The 21,246-nt window shown below is 43.5% G+C and overlaps 1 protein-coding gene across 1 annotated transcript in view; it reads left to right on the top strand.

Moving 5' to 3' along the window:
* LOC149857215 (ATP-binding cassette sub-family C member 12-like) overlaps positions 1–21,246 on the top strand; it is a 69,980-nt gene that overhangs the window by 33,430 nt on the left and 15,304 nt on the right. Inside the window, exons 14-20 of the mRNA XM_090063277.1 lie at positions 1,194–1,328; positions 1,433–1,529; positions 1,622–1,693; positions 7,347–7,436; positions 10,160–10,263; positions 17,579–17,782; positions 19,450–19,676. Coding sequence (XP_089919403.1) covers positions 1,194–1,328; positions 1,433–1,529; positions 1,622–1,693; positions 7,347–7,436; positions 10,160–10,263; positions 17,579–17,782; positions 19,450–19,676 — 929 coding nt within the window. The remainder of the gene's footprint in view (positions 1–1,193; positions 1,329–1,432; positions 1,530–1,621; positions 1,694–7,346; positions 7,437–10,159; positions 10,264–17,578; positions 17,783–19,449; positions 19,677–21,246) is intronic.

Here is a 21,246-nt window from a genome sequence, read left to right as displayed (position 1 = left end):
TAGCAACAGAACCCAGAAACGTAACTGGTAATTTAGGTGCCTTAGGCAAGGTGGGGGATGCTCTGCTAAGGGCCAGACAGTGATGAGGGCAGGGTGCTCAGCAGGGGAGAGCCTTACCAGAAACTCAAAAAACCTTGACTGCTGCTCCTGCCACTGCAGCGCATTCTCCCTTTATACTGGGCCTGCCACCACCCCTTTACTATCTCCATATACACCAGCAGTGGCTCTAAATAGGGACCCAGGGCTCAAGCCCTACACCCTGACCCCTAGTTATACTAATGGTAAAACCTGTCTCCATTACCCAGACCAAATGTCTTGGCTGGGATATGGGATGGTCCACAAGGGAAAGATGAAAAATACTCTCATCAAAGCAAGGAAATGCCAGTGGAGCCAACCTGCTCCATGAAACATACAAGGCAAGGAGAACTTGGAAGATTTGTGCAGAAACAGATCTTCCAGCTGAACTTCATGTTGGATCTCCCAAACATCTACTATGGGCTGCTGGTTATCATGACAGCCAAAGGGTATTCCTTAACTTCCTGCCCCCAGCAGGCCCTGCGCAGTAGCCATACTGGTTTTGCTTCCATTGGTCCCTTCTACACCTGCAGCAATAAAGGAAGCATTGTTTTTATTAAGCCTAGGGAGTATGGTTCAGATTTATCAGAGACAAAATAAACAGAAACGCAATTAGTAAATTAATTAGAGTGCCCCTGTGCTTTGGCAATCTGTAAATAATATGTCAGACCTTTGGGGTCATACCCAGCTAAAAGCTAGGCTGCTCTAAACTATGTTGGGCTCAGCACAGAAACAGTCCAAAGGCAATACAGCTATGAACAGTTTCTTTTCTTTGCAATTCTTCCTCAGCTGAGAAGTAAACCAATTAAGTTGGTTAAAAGGAATCCAGGCAAGCTATTTTGATAATTTTGACTGAATCCTTGTAACAAAACTGATGGTATTGGAAAGCCATTTTAAAAACAATCCCTTTACACGTTCAATTGTGACACACAAAAAGGAACACTGACGCTTGCATGATGGTAGCAAATTAACATGAAATTGCTGAAATTTTCTCAACTATGAAATGAAACTGGTTAATTATCATCATTCTATTAAAAATGCTAGATACATGCATTTACTTCTACTGTAATCACAACAATTTTTATAGAATCACTCTCGCATTTTTAAAAACCCTGTAGTATTTGGAATTCTGTGATGAAGTCATTTTATTAGAAGATGGAGAAATATGTGAAACTGGAACTCACAAAAAATTAATGGAAGAACAGGGACGCTATGCCCAGCTAATTGAAAACCTCCATAAGGAACAGGCAAAGGTAACACATAACCCTTAGTACTAAACATACTCCACTACTGACATGTTATTGAATACTGAAAGAGGTGGTTCAGATTTCACTAGCAAATTTGCCATTTTTTACAGAAGCCAACATTGATTGAATCAGTAATAGAACCTAGGATGAAAACCCAAGACAAGAGCGATACCTCTAGAAGTTCTTATGAAGGAGCTGTAAATCCTGGTAAAATAAGTTATTCTAATAAAGAATAGTAGGCTACTGTCTACAATCTGTAAAGAAAGTCTAGTTACATCTCTGTTATTTCATACTCACAGTTTCCAACATACCTAAAGAAGGAATCATCAATAAGGAACCTGAAAGAGATGCACAAGGGAGAAGCACAACAGGTAGGTTAAACAGAATCCCTCTTCCTCTTGCTACTTTTTAGACATTGCTTCTTAGATGAATGAATTTAATTGAAAATAAGTATAAATTTCTGGTTTGAAAAGGACTGCTACTATCAAAATGTACCTTCTATCCATAATGAGCTAGTTTCTGCTTCTCAGTTCCTCTTGCATGGACTGACTGCAAGATCTTGGGGCATGTCAATCTTTTGTTTTCTATGGGCACATTTACACGTTGCCATGTGGTATGGTGATGTTGCTATGGCACAGTACTTTAGTACTTCCTTTTGGAGCTAATCTGAGGTAGGAGATACTTACAAAAGGAAATACTAAAGCACAGTGCAGTATGGGTGCTTACTACACTATGTATCTGGCTCATGGTTAGATTTCACTGTTACATTGCCATAGCAGCACACTATACCCAGGAAGCATGCCACTACAGCAGCACAACTGGCAAACATATATAGGCACACTATGTCATCATAGTGCACCGTATGGCAATGTACTGTGTCATTATGTCACCATAGGGCAACTTGTAGATGTGCCTCATTTGTCCTATGATGAGTGGGACTTCCACAAATGGACTCCAGGTATGGACACTGTGACAGGGGGCTGGCTTGTGGCTAGTCACCATACCGGCCTGCCCCTCTGTCTAGGGCAGTCTGCCCTGTCTTGCCTGCCACAACTTGTTGTAATAAACTTGATATAAAATGTGAGAGGCTGCCTATTTAATGCCCCTATGCCTAGCGTGTTACACACAGCTCTGACCTTCCCTATACCATGTCCCATGCCTCACAGATGGCATCCCAGAGTTCTTCCTCTCTGACCCACACTCAGCCTCAAAATGTCTGAGCGTTTACTGGTGTCTCCCTCTGATCCTAAACTCAGCCTCACCACATCTGTGAGCTTACTGGGGTCCAACTCCTCTGCCCCCTCACTGGGGTTACTCCACTCATTGGGGTGACAACTTACACCCCCTCACCAGGGCTAACTCCCCAAACTATTTGTGGGGTTGGTCTATACACAGACCTTTAGGTCACTCTTGCTGTCCTACTCTGTGTGCCCACAGTACAGCCCTTCAGGCCACCCTTGGGGCCCTAATCTATGTGGTCCATTCTCTCACTTCGCCCCTTCACTGGAGACAACACTTTTCCCCCTTGCTGGGGCCACTCTTCCACACCCTCATTGGGGCCAACTCCACACCCCCTTACTGGGGCCTCGGGGTCTTACACCTCATGGGCTCAGGTGTCTGAAGACATGCTTGCCCCTACTGTCTGTCCCACCTCTGGGTTACACACCAGGTTGTGGGGACTAGGGCTATAAGGTGCCCCTTACTCACCTTTCACTATGGAGGCAACTGGCTTGGCATTTCCAGGGGACCACCCTGCCACAGGCAGCCCCACCGCACCACCCTACCCCAGCAGGCTGTAGTTTTACATCATGCCCCAGGACCAGGAGCCTCCTGCCAGCCCCATAGCTCCTGCCCTTTCCTCCAAGGATGTTCCATGAGCAGCAGCTCAAGCAGGCAATGTTCTTCACTGGCTGCTTGCAGCAAAACTTCTGGCTCATCCCTGAGAGCCTGGGTTAAAATACAGACTGCTCAGCCCCTCCCTCCTATCCCAGGGCCTTCCTGCAGTCATGTGACTGCCTCATCAGGGCTGGCCTGTACCTGCCAGCTGCTCTGCTGCCTGTTCCAGCCCTTTAAAGTGGAAAGCACCAAAGGTGCTCTGCCACAGACACACAAGCAACTTACTGTGATGTAAATGGGGGCAGGGATCTGCAGCATGTTAGCTATTCCACAGTAATTCCCTGTGTTTACATTCTTACATAACAATAAATGACAGCTAATCCACAGTAACTTAATTTTCTTTTAGTGTGAGCTAAACTACCTCAGATTAGCTCCTATATACTGGGTGCGTCAACACGAGATGCTTTAGTGCTCTGTAGAACAGTTTACTGTGCAGTAAGTGTGTGTGTCTACATATGTGCATGCTTACTGGGCTCATCTGTATAAGGCCTTTAATGCACTGAGGTCAAGTAACACTGCGCAGTAGCATTCCAGGCAAAAAATATGCTAATACATTACTGCACAGTAGTATTAGGCTACTGCACAGGAAGCATCACTAAAAACCCATGCACCCGTGCTACTGTACAGTAACTGTAGTTACCATGCATACTTCATTAAGCAAACACTAAATTAAATGTGCAGTAACTACTGCACAATAAAGAACATATAGATGTGCCCATTGGGTGCATCTACATGTGAATTTACTGCACATTAAATTTAATGGACAGTAATTTACTGTGCAGTAAGTGGGTTTAGGCTATCGTCTACATGTGCACATTTAAAGCACAGTAACGCTGTGTGTGGACTAACTTGGGACTAAAGAGTCTACATGTCTGTTACTCTGCAGTACCTAATTCTGTGTAATGCAGATATCAAATTTATATGCCCAAGTTGGTGTAAATTGCCATATTTACTGTTCAGTATGGGCATACATGTGTAGATACCGTCCATACTACACAGTGATTTTTGGTTCCTGTGCAGTAATTTCAGTTACTGTGCAGTAAATGTGCACATGTAGATTTGCCCACTGTGCAGTAATCTGGTCTAATTGTAATTAAATTTGCTACCTGCAAATGCAAGTATCAGATTTACTTGTGATAAGTTCTACACATTAGCACTCATGTAGATGTCTGACTGGAAGCAAATCTGCTCCCAGTTGGCCTGCCAGCAGGGGGCAGGAGATTTCTCCCTGCCCTCTGAAAGCTACCTGCTGCCAGGGTGGACTCTGCCACTGGACTCTCGGCAGGGTTTATGCCTGCTTATCCGAGAAGCAGGGAGCTCCCAGGCCCCTGGTCTGAGATTGTGGTCAAAGAGCGCGGGCTGGGAGATCCTTATCTCCTAGCTCCCACTTCACCATCATTCTTAGAATGGGCAATAATACAAAAAGTCATCAGGGCAAAACTAAATGTAGAAAAAGTGTAGAAAAAGTAAGTGCCTGGTGGTGGGGAAGATGGAAGGAATAGAAAACTGGGGTTACAGGTCACAACAGACCAAACCAAGATACTGGGTGTGGAGGTGGATGTGCAGTTGACAGGTGAAACAGCTTGGAAGAAGGTGAAAGGGAAAGCTAAACAAAAAATGGAGCTGATATGAACACAAGGTGTTGATGGCAGGACAGGTAAATGTAGTTAAGGTGGTGATACTTCTAATCATACTGTATGTAGGCATGGTGTTTCCTCTGTTGTGGACCACTGCACACAGGATTCAGTTGGAACTAATGGTGTTCTTTTGGAAAGCCAAAAGGAAAAAGCTTAGGAGAACAACAGTACACAAGGAGAAATTGACTGGAGAGTGGGGCTTCCCAGATGTGTTGCTGCTTGTTTATGCACAGTATCTCAATCTATGCTCCACAGAAGGGAGAAAGGGGGCACCAAATGGGCTGAGTTTGTCCAGTTGTGTGCAGAAATGGTCTTGCATAAATACTTGTAAAAGGTCACTCTCATGGCCCTGGGTCTGGACAAAGCTCACAATGTACTAGAAGACTGTAAACTTTGTGAATCAGTACAGTATGCAGACAATAGCTGCAACAGAGCTGGTGGACCATAAAAATGTCAAGGCCTGGGTCAGGGAGAAGGAGACTATGTTCCCAGTTGGGAAGTTCATCGGGGACAAAGCCCAGAAGGAATTTGGAAGGAGGTGCTTGACAAAAGCTTGCAGAAGCAGCATTGGGACTTTGATTCACTGTTAGCACATTGGTTTATAATGGTATGGGTGCTCCATTACAGTTGGGGTATGTGTAGAATAGGTGAATGCCCCAGACAAACATGTCACAGGGATGAAAGCATAGCAAATGTGATGTGGGAGTGTCAGTTCACTAAAATGGACTGAGGGAAGACAGAGAAACTCCAACAGTTGGGTGCTCACAGCCAATTCACACTAGAAGTGGTTCTCTGTGGAGTGGGCCGGGGGGAAAGAGGAGCGTGGAATGCTGTAGTGAGCTTTTGCACACGTTGTGGAAGGCAAGAAACTTACTAGTCTTACAACAACTGGACCTCTCTGTAGAAGTATTTAGGCTTGAGCAAACTGGGGTAGTATTTCTGGTGGGACACAAGAGAACTAGGCAAGGAGTAGGTGATGGATTTATGAAAAAGAAAAGAATGGAGATGCCTAGTAGATCTAGGAAGCTAAGAAGATGATGAGGCCTGAGAGGTGGCAGAGCTATAGCTGCAGGCCAAGAATTGGCTAGGAAAAGGTATGATAGGGGCTAAGATATATATGAAATAAGGGGTGATAGGCATTAATAGATGAGTTTGGAAGGTGACAGGGAATAATGTGATATTAAGAAATTAAAATGTTTAATCCTCTATATTAAATGGGAATTCGGGGAAAAAGGGAATCATTAGATAATGTATACATTTTCTATTTTTTTTTGGTCTTATTTGTTAAAGTTTTGGAAGCTGATGGAAACATGTTTTAAGTCTTGACCTAAGCCTTATTGTTTTGTTTGTTAGTTGATATATTTTTTGAAAAGTACTTTCATAATAATAATAAGGTTCTTATCAGTGTGTTTGCTCAATATGGACCATGCATTTTATAGTCATGGTCAGTGTTGGCAATTTCATAGTTGGTTTCCATTATTGAGCACATGCTGCTTCTGGCAGCATGTTTAATGGTAGACAGTGTATTTAGTGAGGTTTCCTTATATGCAAATATTCCTACAGTGGTAGGGTAAAGCAGTCAAAGAGGTATTTTCAACCTAGCTGGAAGAACAGGGACAACTTTGAAACATATGAAATGTAATATGCTGCAGGAGTGGGGTTCTGGTCAGAACAATGTAGGGAAGAGGTGGAGTAGATAGGACAAATAACGTATTTCCTGCAAGGCGGGGTACCTCTGAAAAGTGTTAGGACAGCCTCTTCAAAAAAGAAGAAGCTAACATTTCTCCGGCTAAAACATAAGCCATTACCTTCAGGTACCCAAAGGCCACATGGGTAATGTTGACCTACAGGTTTTTATTTATATATCCCAACCTGGGTGAAACCTTTATTTCAACAACTGTTGCATTTCTGCTTTTAAGGAGGATACTTTGTAAGGCAAATAAAGTTATGGGTACTTTGTAAAGCACTAATATAGCCAGCAAATAACTTTTTAGTTATAAACGTTCTCTGCATTGGGTCAAATTCTATACTGCAGCAGGATAGGAATTAAAATGCCAAAAACAGTTTTATAACTGTCTTAAGTGGTTTCTTGTTCTTTGCTTTGGTTGACCTTTGTATTTTGTTCTGTTGAGGAAGAGAACAGAGAACAGGAATATCAATAAGGTTTTGCATTCAAAACTGCACACTATTGATCATTTTTAGCAAATCCATATACTTTACATTTTAATTCGTATCACAATTTTCTAGTCATTCAATAGCAATTACAAACTGGAGGCAGCATGTACCATATGGCAGCACTGAGACAAGCAGGGATTCTCTAAAGGAAGGAATACATTCACTGAGATTCTTCTGAAGCAACAAAGAAAGAAGTACTTATGTGTATTGATTTTTCTGATTTGTTATTTTGATTTCACATACAGAGGATTGGCTGATACTAGATTAAATATATCACCTTTTTATAGCCATATATGTGCTTTTGTTTGTGTTACAGCTCCTATAAACCAACTTGTTCAAAAAGAGGAAAAACTGGAAGGTTCAGTGACATGGAAAACTTATCATGCTTATATTAAAGCATCTGGAGGTATATTCTGCAAAAATGTCTTTATGTAGAAGTTTTCACTTATTCTTTTAACAGTTCTGTTTTTAAAACAAAGATTTCTTATCAATGTTCTTTCCTAAAGCTAAACTCTGATACCATGGTACCATACTGACTCATTTTTCATGTTAAAGTTTTCTACTTTAGCCTTACTGAAATGAGACAAGTATGTACAAAAACAATTGTATTTCTGAAGAAATAAATCACTGTAAACTGCTGATATGTTTTAAAAATAGAATTTCAGGTTTCTTCTTTTGTTTTCTTCTTTACAAAGAAATATTTTAGTACATGAGAAATAATTTAAGAAAAATTCAATACCTAGAGGAAAATCCTAGCTTGAGTGGAGCCTAAAGAGCAAAATTTCAGGCTCATTCAAATTTGGAATTCTTCACATTTAGGGTTTAGTCTAGCCCATGCCACTGAGAAGTGAGTAGTAAAACGTACATATAGTTCAGGTTCAAATTCTACATCCCACAAATTTCTAGAGTATCGGGTATGAGATTTTGCTTCTAGCCAATCTCTAAACCTAGAATTATACAAGAAAATTGCATGAATTATGTATCTACATGTGAATATGTTAGTCTTAAGATTTTACCCTGCTGAAATACATAATGTTTGAAGATAATCACAGACAAAGCAACTGTAACTATAAAAGTGTACCCAATTGTTTGGCCACACACCCTAATTAGGGTTGTGCAAAACACCATTGTTTTGTTTCGATGTCCGTTTCACCATTTTGAAGGGACAGTGTTTCATTTCATCATTTTGTTTAATTTCAAAGCACTGTCCCATTTTGTTTTGTCAAAACTGTTTCGCCGTTTTGATTCATTTCGACGTTTCACCTATAGGCTATAACGGGGAATCATGAAAATACCTAAAATGTTGCCATTTGTTGCCTGATTCAGATGCAAATTGCAGGGATAGTAGCGCCATCTGAGGGCATGAAGCCTGTCAAGTCTCAAGGAGATAGGCACAGGGGTTTCTCAGAAACTGCACCTCAAAGTCTCAAAAGCGAAAGTTACTGGCAGCAGCAGCCTCTTTTCATCCGGGGGCTCCTCCCAGGGGTGTGGGCCCCCAGATCTGTGCTGGATGACAGACAGCTGCTGCTGCTGCCTGGGACCAGCACTGAGCGAAGCCCACACCCAGCACCAGCGAAGATAGATGCTGCCACTGGCCCCAGGCAGCAGCGGCAGCCTCCTGTCATCTGGGTGCAAATCCGGGGGCACGCACTCACAGAAGGGCTGCAGGGCTGGGCTGTGCAGGCCCTGGATCTGTGCCAGGCTCCGTGGAGCTCAGCCCGGCAGTGGGAGGTGGAGCACAGCCTCGGCTCTGTCCAGCTCTTGCCGCCGGGCTGCACTCCTCAGTATGTAGTTCTCCACATAGGCTCTGCCAGCCCCACAGAGCACAGCCCAGCAGTGGGAGGCAGGCAGAGCCAGCATGGTGCTCCCCGCTGGGCTCAGCTACATGGGGCTGTGGAGCCACTCGGAGCGCAGCCCCGGCTCTCCCCTGCCTCTTACCACCAGGCTGCTTTGAAACTTGAAACATTTTCCAACTTTTGAAACGTTTTGAGTGCCCTCATTTTGTTTTGAAACTGTTTCAATGCTTTTTGTTTCATTTTGATTTTGCTGGTTCAAGCTCAAAATGTGTCAAAACAACTTCAAAATAAAACACTGGGAAAAATTTTGCACAGCCCTATTAACTAGATACATGAAAATAAGTATTTGTGTGCATAAATCAGACATAGCATACATAAATGGACTTGAGACCCATTTATCAGATTTTACATGTATATTACTAATTCTTATAACAGTTTGTACCCAGTCCTGGATGCAGGATAGAGAAAAGAGTGTGTGCAGTGACGGTGGAGAGCTCACTGTGTTTACCTCTGGAAGCTGAGACAAAAGCTCTTGACAGTGAAGGGGGTACAATCGCACTGCACTAACCCTCTGGATCTGGCCCTGCTTGTATGCAAAAAGCATTATCTGTTATTTCAATGCTGAGTTCATTCAGAAAGATTCTGGTGGTTTGTGTGTGCAGTTATCTACATCAAGAATGTTCTCCCTTCCACCAGATTTTGAAGTCCACATTCACACTGATTAACATTTCTGCACAATGGGACTATTCACATGAATAAATATTACTGTGAGCAAGGACTGCAGAATCTGGCTGTGAGCCAACATTCTGGTAAATGGAAAAATCTAATTAATATGAACACCCTTCTCTTTGGGCTAACGTCTGTAGCGCTTACTCAGTTTTTACTTGGACAAAATGCTCCTTAATTTCACTGAAAAAATTTCACTGAGGCCACATACATGCATTATGTGTTTCTACAGGGAGAATCAGCACCCCCAGTAGTGACTACAAGTGTACAAGCATTCATTCAATTTCTCCCTGGGGGCGGGGGGAAACATGGCCCCTTCAGGCAAAAGGTCTTTAGGTATCTACCAGAAGACACCCCTTGTGAGAGAAACTCTCTCACAAAAATCAATGCCTGTATTCTCCCTGAGTTTATGATTAAATTCCTTGTTCACCTATCATTCCCATTCTTGTAAAGGGAAGGAGTCTTTTGCATGTAGGGAAAGAAGAATAAATAAGGGTTAAAAAATAAAGTCTCTGCTGCAAAAGTGTACAGCAGAGTAAATGAGTACAATGTGTTTAATCACTCTGACATCATCAGTTATTATTCTGGTTTTATGTTCCATTTTTAGGTTTCATACTGTCTTCCTTTGTTATACTTCTCTTTATGCTGATGATTGGCACCTCAGCTTTTGTTAACTGGTGGTTGAGTTTCTGGCTGGAACAGGGCTCAGGTGTAAGTGCATAACTATAACAATTTAATTGTAATTTTCTAGTTTTTTCTGAAGATAGCTGTATATGTATTTGATGTGTTTACCATGAACAGTTATGTTTAATTATTTTATACATTTTATAGCATGAAGGTAATTGCATTACTGCTCTTTTCAAGTCTTGCTTCAGATAACATTCTTTTTTCTCTTAATTTCTTCCAAATCCAATAATTGCTTTTTTCTCTTTTATAGTCTTTATAAACCCTCTCTCTGCATTTCAGAGGGATATGGACTCGTCCCCTGGACTTTGCTGAAGTTATTCCTGACAGTGTCCAGGGTAGCATCACTTTTCACATAGTACACATTCACCATCATAAAATATATTCATTTTTTCCTCTCTCTCAGTAAATGGACCATATCAGCCCTGCCATTTTCAGGAACTCCTGGCCCATTCCAATGCATCATTACTTTCCCGGTTGCTGTGTTCTCAATCTACATCACCCTTTTGGATGCACATGTATTTAACCCTAGTTTTTCCAACTCATTCCTTCCCTAGTTTGGAGCTCCTCTGGAAGTTATTTTTTCACTTTTTCTGGCATCTCAGAGTCTCTTTCTTAAGTCTCTCCAACCCATTGACTGACATACTTTAAATTTTCTTCATTAGGTTTCCTATTCTCTTTAGTTAACAATTAATTTCCTGTATAAAGGCCTTTGTGATAATACGTATTAAGGACCCTATGTAAAGGTAACATTGGGCATGTTTACATGTACTTTTAGGCCCACCTAAACTCAATGCACATTAGCCTAATGTGCATTAGGGCAATTTAGGCACACCTCTACTCTATGCCAATGAGTATTAATGTGGGTGTGTGGACTGACTTGGGACTAAAGTTAGTCCCAAGTCAATGGACACAGACTGCATTAATGCACATAAGCACGTCTACATGTTCACTAATGTGATTTAGTTATTTGTGCATAAACTTGATACCTGCTTTATGCAGGTATCAAATTTAGGCTTAAATAGTCTTGAATCACCATTTTTAAGACCCACACCCTTAATGCACCTTAAATTGGACTAATTTGCATTAAATGCACTCATGTAAACACACCCCTCAATTGCATTAAAGACATAATAGTTGGAATTTGAAGCTGCATACATCTGATTTACTGCTTCACATTTTTCCACAATGAGTTTAAATAAGCGGACATGAATCACACTGATTTGTATTAGCCTGAGAGCTCTATTCTTGTACATATTTTAATAGCAGACAGTTAGTCCAAGATTTCCCAAGACTAATACTGATTAAGGATTAAACTGGGTCCTGACACCAGTCATATGGAGCAGTAGGGGCCCTGTGTTTCAAAGGTACAATGATCCTTTGGTATCTCCACTGCATAGGAGAGGGAAGAGAGATTTACACACCTCATTTTCTGATGCATTATACTATCCCCTATGCACCTATCGGAACTTTCCAGTGCATGGCCACTTTCCCTGCCTACCTATGAAAGGTTTTTGAGTGAAGAACTCATTCCCTCTTACTCCATCTGCAGCTATGTAGAGCACTTTTACAATCTATGTAGCCCTTATGTGGTATAGCACATTTTCCCTAACACTAAATAACAGGTTATAATTAAAAACATTGTTAATCCCCAAAATTAGTTTTGCATCATTAAAACAAAGCAACAACATCAAAAACCTAATCTTAAAGTAAATGGGAACAGCTTTTGGGTAAGATTCCGTATGCTGTATTTGTGACCTCAAGACAGCAATAGAATTGTTCTAGTGCAGAACCATAAAGCAGAACTCTAAACAAAAGCAATCAATCCATTTTCACTCACCAAACTAATGGAAATCTAAAATGCAAACAATTAGTATCAGAGAAAAGTAAAATAGATTCCTGATAACTTAAAGTACAATTAGTAAAACAGGCTAAAAATAAAAGGATTAAAGGAGATGTCTGTAACAGTTTCCCTGAAATATTTACTTTTTATTATTTTTTCCTTTTAAATTTATTTTATATATACATATGTGTGTGTGTATGGATGGATGGATATAATGCACAGAAGAAAGAAGCCAAAAGGCTTCTGAAATTTGCAATTGTTTTTAAACAGGTATTAGCTTAAGGTAATTGTTTAAAGCTGTAGTAGTGTTTCAAAATCCTGATCCTATTTTTCCTCATGTGAAATCCATTTCTCAACACCACTTTTATTTGTAAAAAGATGCAAATTTGCTGACAAAAATAAAATATGGGTTATAAAGTACCAGCTTTTTAAAACATACTATTACCTTATTTTCACCAATCCAACCTTTGTTTCAGAGACTGAGAGTAAAAACTCTGACTTCTGGGTTAGAGTGGCTGGCAGCCTGCTGAAATGTACAAGTGCAGGTTTTAAAATCAAACCATAGTTTTTAGACACCAAAATGATAACATTTGTTTATAGAGCATGATAGATATGCATGGTATTTAAGCAGTATTATTTCTAAAGTAACAAGTCTGTGGCCTATCACAGATAACACTAAGCTCCACACTATGGTCATCTGAAGCTTAGAAACAGCAACATGGAACTGAGATATTTTTTTAAAAGCCCTACAGCCAAAATGGTTACCTGCAATATGAAATATATCTGACCAGTTTTGATTCCATGAAGTAAAAGGAAGGGATTCACACATAGGGAAATATAGCTGAGAGTCCAGATGAGTGCACATGTGCCTATTGTGGCATCTCAAACAAGTTTGAGATGCCACGAGAGGCACTCTGAGAACAACAAAATGTTTCCAGCACTGCATATTTACAGCACGGGCTCTAAATTTGATACCTGGATTTCCAGGTATAAAAAAAAAAACCCACAGAAAAAAAGCAGGGCAAGGCATGGTCCAGGACCATCCCCTCAGGCAACCTGGAGGTATGCTTCTTCCAGAGATGCCCTGGTATCTGGCCAGAGTATCTCTGTGGAGCTTCTGTTGCCCCAGCATGCACCCTTAGTGTGCAAGGCAAACAGAAATGGGGCAAGGCAGCGGCATGACCTGGCTCCAAGCACTGCCCTATGTAGCTGGGGATGGGGGGTTGGGGGGCATTATGGTTTCTGGGTGGTTTGAGGGTGTGGGGTGTGTCAGTGGGTGTGTGCAAAGTGGTGGGGGGGTGGGGATACAGGATGTATGAAGAATGGCAGAGGGTGTGTGGGGAGTGGTGGGGGGTGTGGAGAAATGTGGAGTGTGTGGGGAGTGGCAGGGCATGTGGGAATATGTGAGGTGTGGGGAAGATGTGGGGTTTGTGGTGGAGCCTGAAGAGGGGCTGCCACATGCCCGGCCCCAACCTGTGGTGCACAGGCCCCAGTGCTGGCAACAGCAGTGGGCCATGCTGTGCCCACTGTAGTGCTGCCTGACCCATGGTCTGTATAGGGAGAATGGACCTGGCCTGATCCGACCCAAGTTGACCCGGCCCAACCCACTACTGCACCTTTGGACAGGACAGGGACATGCAACTCCAGGACCCATGGCTGCTCCTGTCCAAAGGCATGCACTAGCTGGGTGATCTGGGCTGGGTTGGGCCCATTCTCCATAAGGGTCAGGTGGCAATGCACAGCTGCAAGACTGTGCCTACAAGTGGGCCATGGCACAGCCCCACAGCCATGTTCTGATCCTCATGGAGAATGGGCCCAGCCCAACCCGGCCTGTCCCACACAGCTAGCGTGCACCTTTGGACAGGAGCCATGGTTCCCAGAGCCACATGTCCTAGTCCTGTCCAAAGACGTGTTAGCGGGTCAGGCCAGGTTAGGTCAGGTCAGCCCAGTCCCAATTCTCCCCTCACAGACTGTGGATCAGGCAGCACTTCAGCGGACAGTGTTCGGCTGGCTGCTGCCGCCAGTGCCAGGGGCTGTGCACCACAGGGGGTGGGGGGCCAGGCTTGTGATGGCCCCCCCTTAATCCAACATCCCTCCACACCCACCCCCACACCCACCCATACCAACCCACACACCCCACATGCCCTCAGATCCCCAAAACCTCCCACTTTCCCCCTGCAAACCCCTCCCCCACCCCCACACACCCCACACCATACAACTCCCACACCAGCCCCACATCTCCCCACATCCCCATCCCCCTCCTCCAAACCCCACACCCACACACACACCCCACACCTCCCACATACCCCACACTATCCCTACATTCCCCCCTTCCCACCCTCCTCCTGCAAACCTCACATCCCATCACACACCCAGCATGCCCAGCTGCCAGACAGGATGAGATCTGCTGGTAGGAGCTGTGGCTTCAGGGGAAGCTGTCCCCACATCCTGGTAAATGAAGGGGTCAGGGGGAGCTCTAATTTTTCTATGATAAGAAAACCAAAAGCAAACCTAAAAGCATATAGATATTTAGAATTAATTTTATTATGATGATAGAGACACTGGTAGGCTTCCAAATTGCTTTAAAATTGTAAATATATCAATAAAACATTGCCCAACTGATCACTCTCTCTGTCTCTGTCTATATATAGTAGTCTTTTAATTGTGAAAGAATGTGGATTTGGGGGTATTTTAAAGAGTGAATTTCAGATCTTTTTGTCCAGAGAATGTGCAGCTGTTAAATAGGGAAAGAACACCAGGATTTCTGCTAGTGAGGCAAGTGGCAGGACCCAGGCAGAGAAGCCTGCTCAGAGCTGGCACCTTGGGACCAAGCTGGAGGGTAAATGAGGTGGCTGACCTCCTGGCCATTTGGGGCCCGGAGGACATGCTTTGACAGTTCAAAGCAGGTCACCACAAAGAGAACATCTTTCAGGCAATAGCTGCCCAGAGGGCAGGGCAGGGGCACACATGTCAGCAGTGCCACACAAAGGCCAACTGTGCAGCCATGGCACACTGGCAGCTGGCTCAGAGGTGTAGATGCCTCTGCTACAGTGCCCATGGCACAGCTCAGGCAGCCGTGCAGTCCCCATCTGGGTCTGGCAGTTTGGGGCTGCATGCTGTAGCAGGTGGCAGCAGGTCATAATCAGGAAGCAGCCCCCAGTGCCAGTGTTCCCAGATACTATTTGGCCAGGTTCCAGAAGCTCCTGTCTATTTGTATCTTCCAGAGATCATGGGCCTTGAGGCCAATCTAGTTAACTAATAGCCCCAACTGTGTGGAACCAAAGGCTGAAAGACAAAACTAGTTGGTTTTTTTTGGTGGGACAATGAAGGAAGAAAAGGGTAGGAGTGACGTAGGGGTCAAAGGTTCAAAATGTGAAAAGAAGTTGTTCAGAGGGGGACACTGAGCAGAGCCCCCTGAGCCACACCCACTGGTCCTCAAAGGCATCCAAAGAGCTGGTGTACACCTCCCACTGGTGCTGTGCCCAGAAATGTACATAGACAAATGAGAGGAAAGTGGCCCCACAATCTCTGGGCACCTTCGTAGCCAGAGCCTCCTTCCTGGTCAAGTACAGGGCCCACTTGGCCAGGGCCAAGAGGAGGTTGACCAGGAGGTCCCAGGACTTGGTGGGGCCATGGATGGGGTGACCAAAAACAAAAAGGTGGGGGTGAAATTCAACCAGAACCTCAGGAGGAGGGTCATGTGCACCCGGGTTTCCCTCTGCCCACAGAAGGGGCAGGAGGCTGGGGTGTCTATGAAGCTCTCCAGAAACATGTCCGGGGTGATGGCTCCATGGAGGAGCTGCCAGCTGAGGTCCCCAGTGGCTCGTGGGATGAGGGTGGAGTACAGAGTCAGCCACTGGGGTGCCCCAGCTATGCCCTTGCTCAGCAGAGCTCACCACTTGGTGTCTGGGCAGGATGTAGGGCAGCATGATGGATCATGTGGCACATGAGTGTGTAGAGGTGGAGGTGATGGACGGTGGAAAAGCGAACCAGTCTGGTGTGCTCCAGTCAGCTCAGGTGGTGGAGTGGGGAGTGCCGTAAGACTGGGCGAGGCGCCAGCCCTACGACAAATTCAGGTGGACTGGAGGACATGGTGGGACAGGGACTGCCACTGTCCCAGAAATTGCCTTGAGCTGCTTGCCAGAGCAGCTTTTTGTACTGCTGGGGCCAGTACAGGACAGGTTTTTATACTGCTGGGGCCAGTATAAAAGCTCCCCCTGGCTGCAGAGGTGGGAGGAGCTGAACAGGGTCAGTTTGCCCCTAAGTGGCACTTGGCCCCGAAGTGCATGTTCAGGCATGTGCTGAGGCAAAAATGGCCAGCACACCTTTGTGCCACTCTTATTTGAGCTGCTGCAAGTGCATGTGTCTGCATGTGTGGATGTGCCCATACATGCTAAACAGAGCAGCAGAGAAAATTCCTAAAGCATAAAATGTAATTTTCCTACAAATATGAATGAGGGACAAGGTGTTAAAAGAAATAAGGGCTGGGATGTAGGCCAAAAGGAAAATGTTAATGGCAAGAATGGAATTTGTAAAACCTCAAATAAAGAGGAAACAAGTAAAGGAATTCATGTTACATTATGCAAATGGCTATTGCAAAATCTGTAGGATTTCAAATTGAAAAATGTTTTACTTCATAAAAAGTAACAACACTGGGTCACATTCAGGGCCATTACAGTTACATAGGGCCAGTGGATCCTACTTTCTGAGGACTCCTTGTATAAAGAGGCAGTACAGCAATATCATAACATTTCTATGACACTCTGGGCATGTCTGCATGTGTGCTTTAATGCTCAGTAGCCTATTTTATGGCGCATTAAAGTGTTACATTGAAAACTGTGCTAATATGCTAAAGCACAGGAAAAATAGGCTACTGTGCATTAAGAGTAACTAAAAAAGTATACACTTTTGCTACTGTGCATTAAGGCAGCCTAATGCACATTAATTTAGTACCTCACATTAGAGGGCACTTTTACATGTGCTCCAGGGGTCAGGGGGCAGTGCTTTCATTAGAGTGGCTCTGAGAGCCACCTTAATTAAAGCACTGCATTGTCTCATGTATCAGCGTCTCCACACTTCAAAATGGCAGCGGGGCAGTTGAAATAAAGCTCATTGAATGTCCCCACCACTTTGAAACATGGGGACTCTGATACACGAGATACAGAAGTCTGCTGAAGCATGGTAATTACTATGCTCCAGCAGACTTAATTAATCAAGTCTGCTCCAACACACTGTAATTACAGCACATTGGAACAGCCTCCATGCCCATGTACAGCCAACCAGGGGTACTAAATTTAATCCACAGTAGCAAAAGCACATTAATGAATGTGTAGATGCATCCTCCATCTCTTACTTGGGCACATGGCATTTTCTAATGGGGAAAGTGCTGTGGATAAGGTACCCATATACTTCAGCTATCCAGTCTTCCTTCATCCCTATCATGTTATCAGAAACAGCTTTCATACTTCAATTACTGTCCTGTATCTGTTTGTTTCAAAGAAAATTTGTACCATCTTGAGTAATGACACAAAATACACCTGTGATATGGAAAACATCTTGGATAACCCCAGACTACACTTTTACCAACTCATCTATGGAATCAGCCTGGTGGCCATGATTGTCCTAAGTATCATCAGAGGGCTTGTTTTTACAAAGACAACATTAAAGGCTTCTTCAACACTGCATGATAATGTATTCTATAAGGTATGGTATATGCTTTGTTCTTTATAATTATTAAATTATATTTAATTTAATAAGTTAGGAAGGTGAGCAGTGTGATTTTGTAGTTCGGGCTGCTGTGGAGGGTCAGCAGCCATTTGTTGTATTCACAGCTCAATTGTTCACTTATCATCTCACCTTGAGCAATATGGATGAACATTTTGTATCTCAGGTGTTTTGTTTATCATGTTATAATACTATGTACAGCAAAAGCTTTGTTATCTGGCATCCATGAGGAATGGGGGCTGCTGGATAACAAAATATGCTGGTTAATTAAGAGATCTGAACAGGTCTGTACAGGCCGCCGCTTCTCCCGCTGCATCTGGGGCATCGCTGCCTCTCCCACCGTATCACTGATCCTCCCGTGGGCCCCAAGGGACAGGGAGGCGGGCCTCTTGCACCCTGCTATGCCCCAGGTCATGGGGGCTCGGCAGCACAGGCTGCTTTGCCCTGGGCCATGGGGGCTCGGCAAAACCAGAAGTAACATGGTGGGGACTTCTGGTTTCGCTTTTACCTTACAAGCCGGCATGCCAGTTAATAGAGCATGCTGGCTTGTAAGGGGCCAGCTAAGGCAGCTTTTACTGTACCTACCCCAAAAGGTTGCTATAAGCTTTAATCAATTCATGTTTCCAAAGTGTTTAGAAGCTTATCAAGTTTCATAGTTTCATAGTTTCTAGGGTCAGAAGGGACCTAAGCAGATCATCAAATCCGACCCCCTGCCATGGCAGCAAAGAGTACTGGGGTCAAACGACCTCAGCAAGGTGTACGTCTAGCCTCCTCTTAAACACCCCCAGGGTAGGAGCCAGCACCGCTTCTCTTGTAAGTTGGTTCCAGATCCAAGTGAAAGGCCCCATTTAAATGCAATTTTTTTTGGTAATCTGGGACACAAGTCAGTGCTGGTGAGGGATAGAGCCTCCCACCCTTGCCATGATACAACATGGCACAATAGGATAAGATGTACCAGAGAGATTTTCTCTTTCCAGCAATTACTAGAGGGAAAATATTTGGACAAAAAGGGCTATGGGTAAAATATTCAAAAGTGCCCAAGTGATGTAGGAGGCTAAGTCTCATTCCTAGGCACCTGGGACCAGATTATAAGGCTCAAATAGGTTCAAAGGAATTAAGCACTTAAGTCAAACACGGTTAGTCACCTAACCTACTTAGGATCTTTTGGAAAGCCCATTGATTCCCAATTCTGGTATGACCTATCATTTGTTCCTATATTTTATTAGGCCTTAATTTGACAAGCTATTTCAGCAGGTTCCTATATCTAAGCATATATGTAACACTACTTAATTCAATGGAACCATCCATATGTTGTGAGCTAGGAATCTATTTATGCACTTTGATGAAAGGTGTACATCTCTTTTTATAATTATTCCCTTTTAAAAGTGTATTTTAGATCTCTATGATTCTCATTTGCACTTTATTTTAGTTGTGAAAATAAGCCCCTACGACACATTTAATTCTACTGTCAAAAGCTGCTTCACAAATACTACTGTTGCTTTAAGTGCTATAGTAAACTTATGTTTGCTGCTTCTATTATTTAAATGTTAGCCAAGATTAAGCTAATGTCTACTTTCCTATGTAGACTCTAAATACAGTAAAAGACAAAGACTGCATCTGATTTTGCTGTTTCTCTTTATCCACAGATCTTACATAGTCCAATGAGTTTCTTTGATACAACTCCCACTGGTAGGCTAATGAACCGTTTTTCTAAGGATATGGATGAACTGGATATGAGACTTCCATTTCACGCTGAGACATTTTTGCAGCAGTTTTTTATGGTGTTCTTTATTGTAGCCGTAATAGGCCTTGTGTTCCCTTTTCTTCTAATTGCAGTCATCGTCATAGCTGCTTTTTTTGTACTACTTTTTCAGTAAGTCGATGTTCTGGTTCTTTAAGAAATATTTTAAGCAATTTTTGGCCTGCAGAAACTGTAGTACATATGTTCGTATGGTAATGCAGTTGCAGAACGCTCCAAATTCTTTCATAAACTATAACAGGAGGTTGAGAAACTACAGGAACCAAGAAGAAAATCTAAGACAGCAAATCACACTCAGAAAAAAACTGGGAAGCTGTCAGTCATCTTAGCTTCTATTAAAGGGCTAATATAGTCACTCTTTATATTGCCTTCTGCCAATATACCCCAGAACCATTGGTTTATTCAGAATGAGTCTCCTTAGACAGTAATCATTTACAACTTTCCATCTACACAAAAATAGGCAGGGATGAGTTTAACCAAGGTATTTTTGAATGCACTGGTGTAGTGCACATGCACTGAATGTACTTGGAAGCTTCTGTCAGTGCAGAAACTGTATCTCTGCCAGCAACTTAAACCACGCCAGAGAATTATAACAGGGCTGGATGGTTGGTGGGCTGCTAATGGCTAGGCTCTTCTCTTCACATTACAGCACATGATTATGCAACACATTTTGCTGGTATTTTTTTTTATAGGCCTCTCATCTCCTCTTCATCAGGCAGGATAGGTGATGGTAATTCTCAATTTGCAAAATCTGCTGTCATACTTCTGTACTCATAATGGATCAATAATGAAAAAGAAGGAAATGAAACTGAAAGGCTGGATTCTGCCTGCTCCCTTTCTGGGGGACAAACAGAAATATTTTCTAAATTGGCTGTGGTTTTGTGTGCCCAGTTTGAGTCCCCTGGAACAGACTTGATTTTCAGAAAGTGCTGGGCACCTCCCCTGAATAGCCACTTCTAAAGAGAGCTCAAATTGGGAACCTAAAACTGCTACTCATTTTTTTTTAATTTGCACCAAAGAGCTTTCCTACCCTTGCATCCCTCTGTTAGGCCTAGACATAATTGCTTTTCCTTTACTTGGCAAACTAAGTTACTCTTAAACTAAGAGGGCTGCCTTAGCCTTCTGGGAACAAAAGATGCTCTAAAGCAGTGTTGCTCAACCAACACTCTGCAGGCTACCATTATCACCACTTCCCACCACCCAGATTGCCAATTTTCTGTACCTATGGGGAGTCCAGCAGACCAAATCACATGGCCTTGTGCATCAGATCAGACCAGCATACGGGACTGATCCACAGCCAGATCTGGCACTTGGCTCAATCCATAGGCGTAACCAGGCTAGCAGACTGGCCTGACACCACCTATCCAGTCCAGGTTGGGCACCGCTGCTCAAAAGGAGGTATGGAGAGACAGAGAAGAGAGGAGATGAGATTGTGGCCAAAGCTTCCTTTGCAGTGACCAGCAAAGGTTCTGGGGCATGGTGCAGTATTCTGCATTCCTGGGCACTCCAGGTAAGACTAAAAGGCAGGGCTGTCCAATGTCAAAGCAGCTGTGGGCCACTTGCCACAATGGTCAACGATCCTGAGCCATACACCACTGGGGCCTTGTGCTATGGGGGCTGAATGCTGTGCAGGCTACAGAGACCCCCATCATGTGCAGCTCCTCCCACTGGAACAGCATGAGTC

Source organism: Crocodylus siamensis, chromosome 9, assembly GCF_052110815.1.
Source record: "Crocodylus siamensis isolate JL-2025a chromosome 9, ASM5211081v1, whole genome shotgun sequence".
Lineage (NCBI taxonomy): Eukaryota > Metazoa > Chordata > Crocodylia > Crocodylidae > Crocodylus > Crocodylus siamensis.
This window is presented reverse-complemented; position numbering and strand designations above follow the sequence as displayed.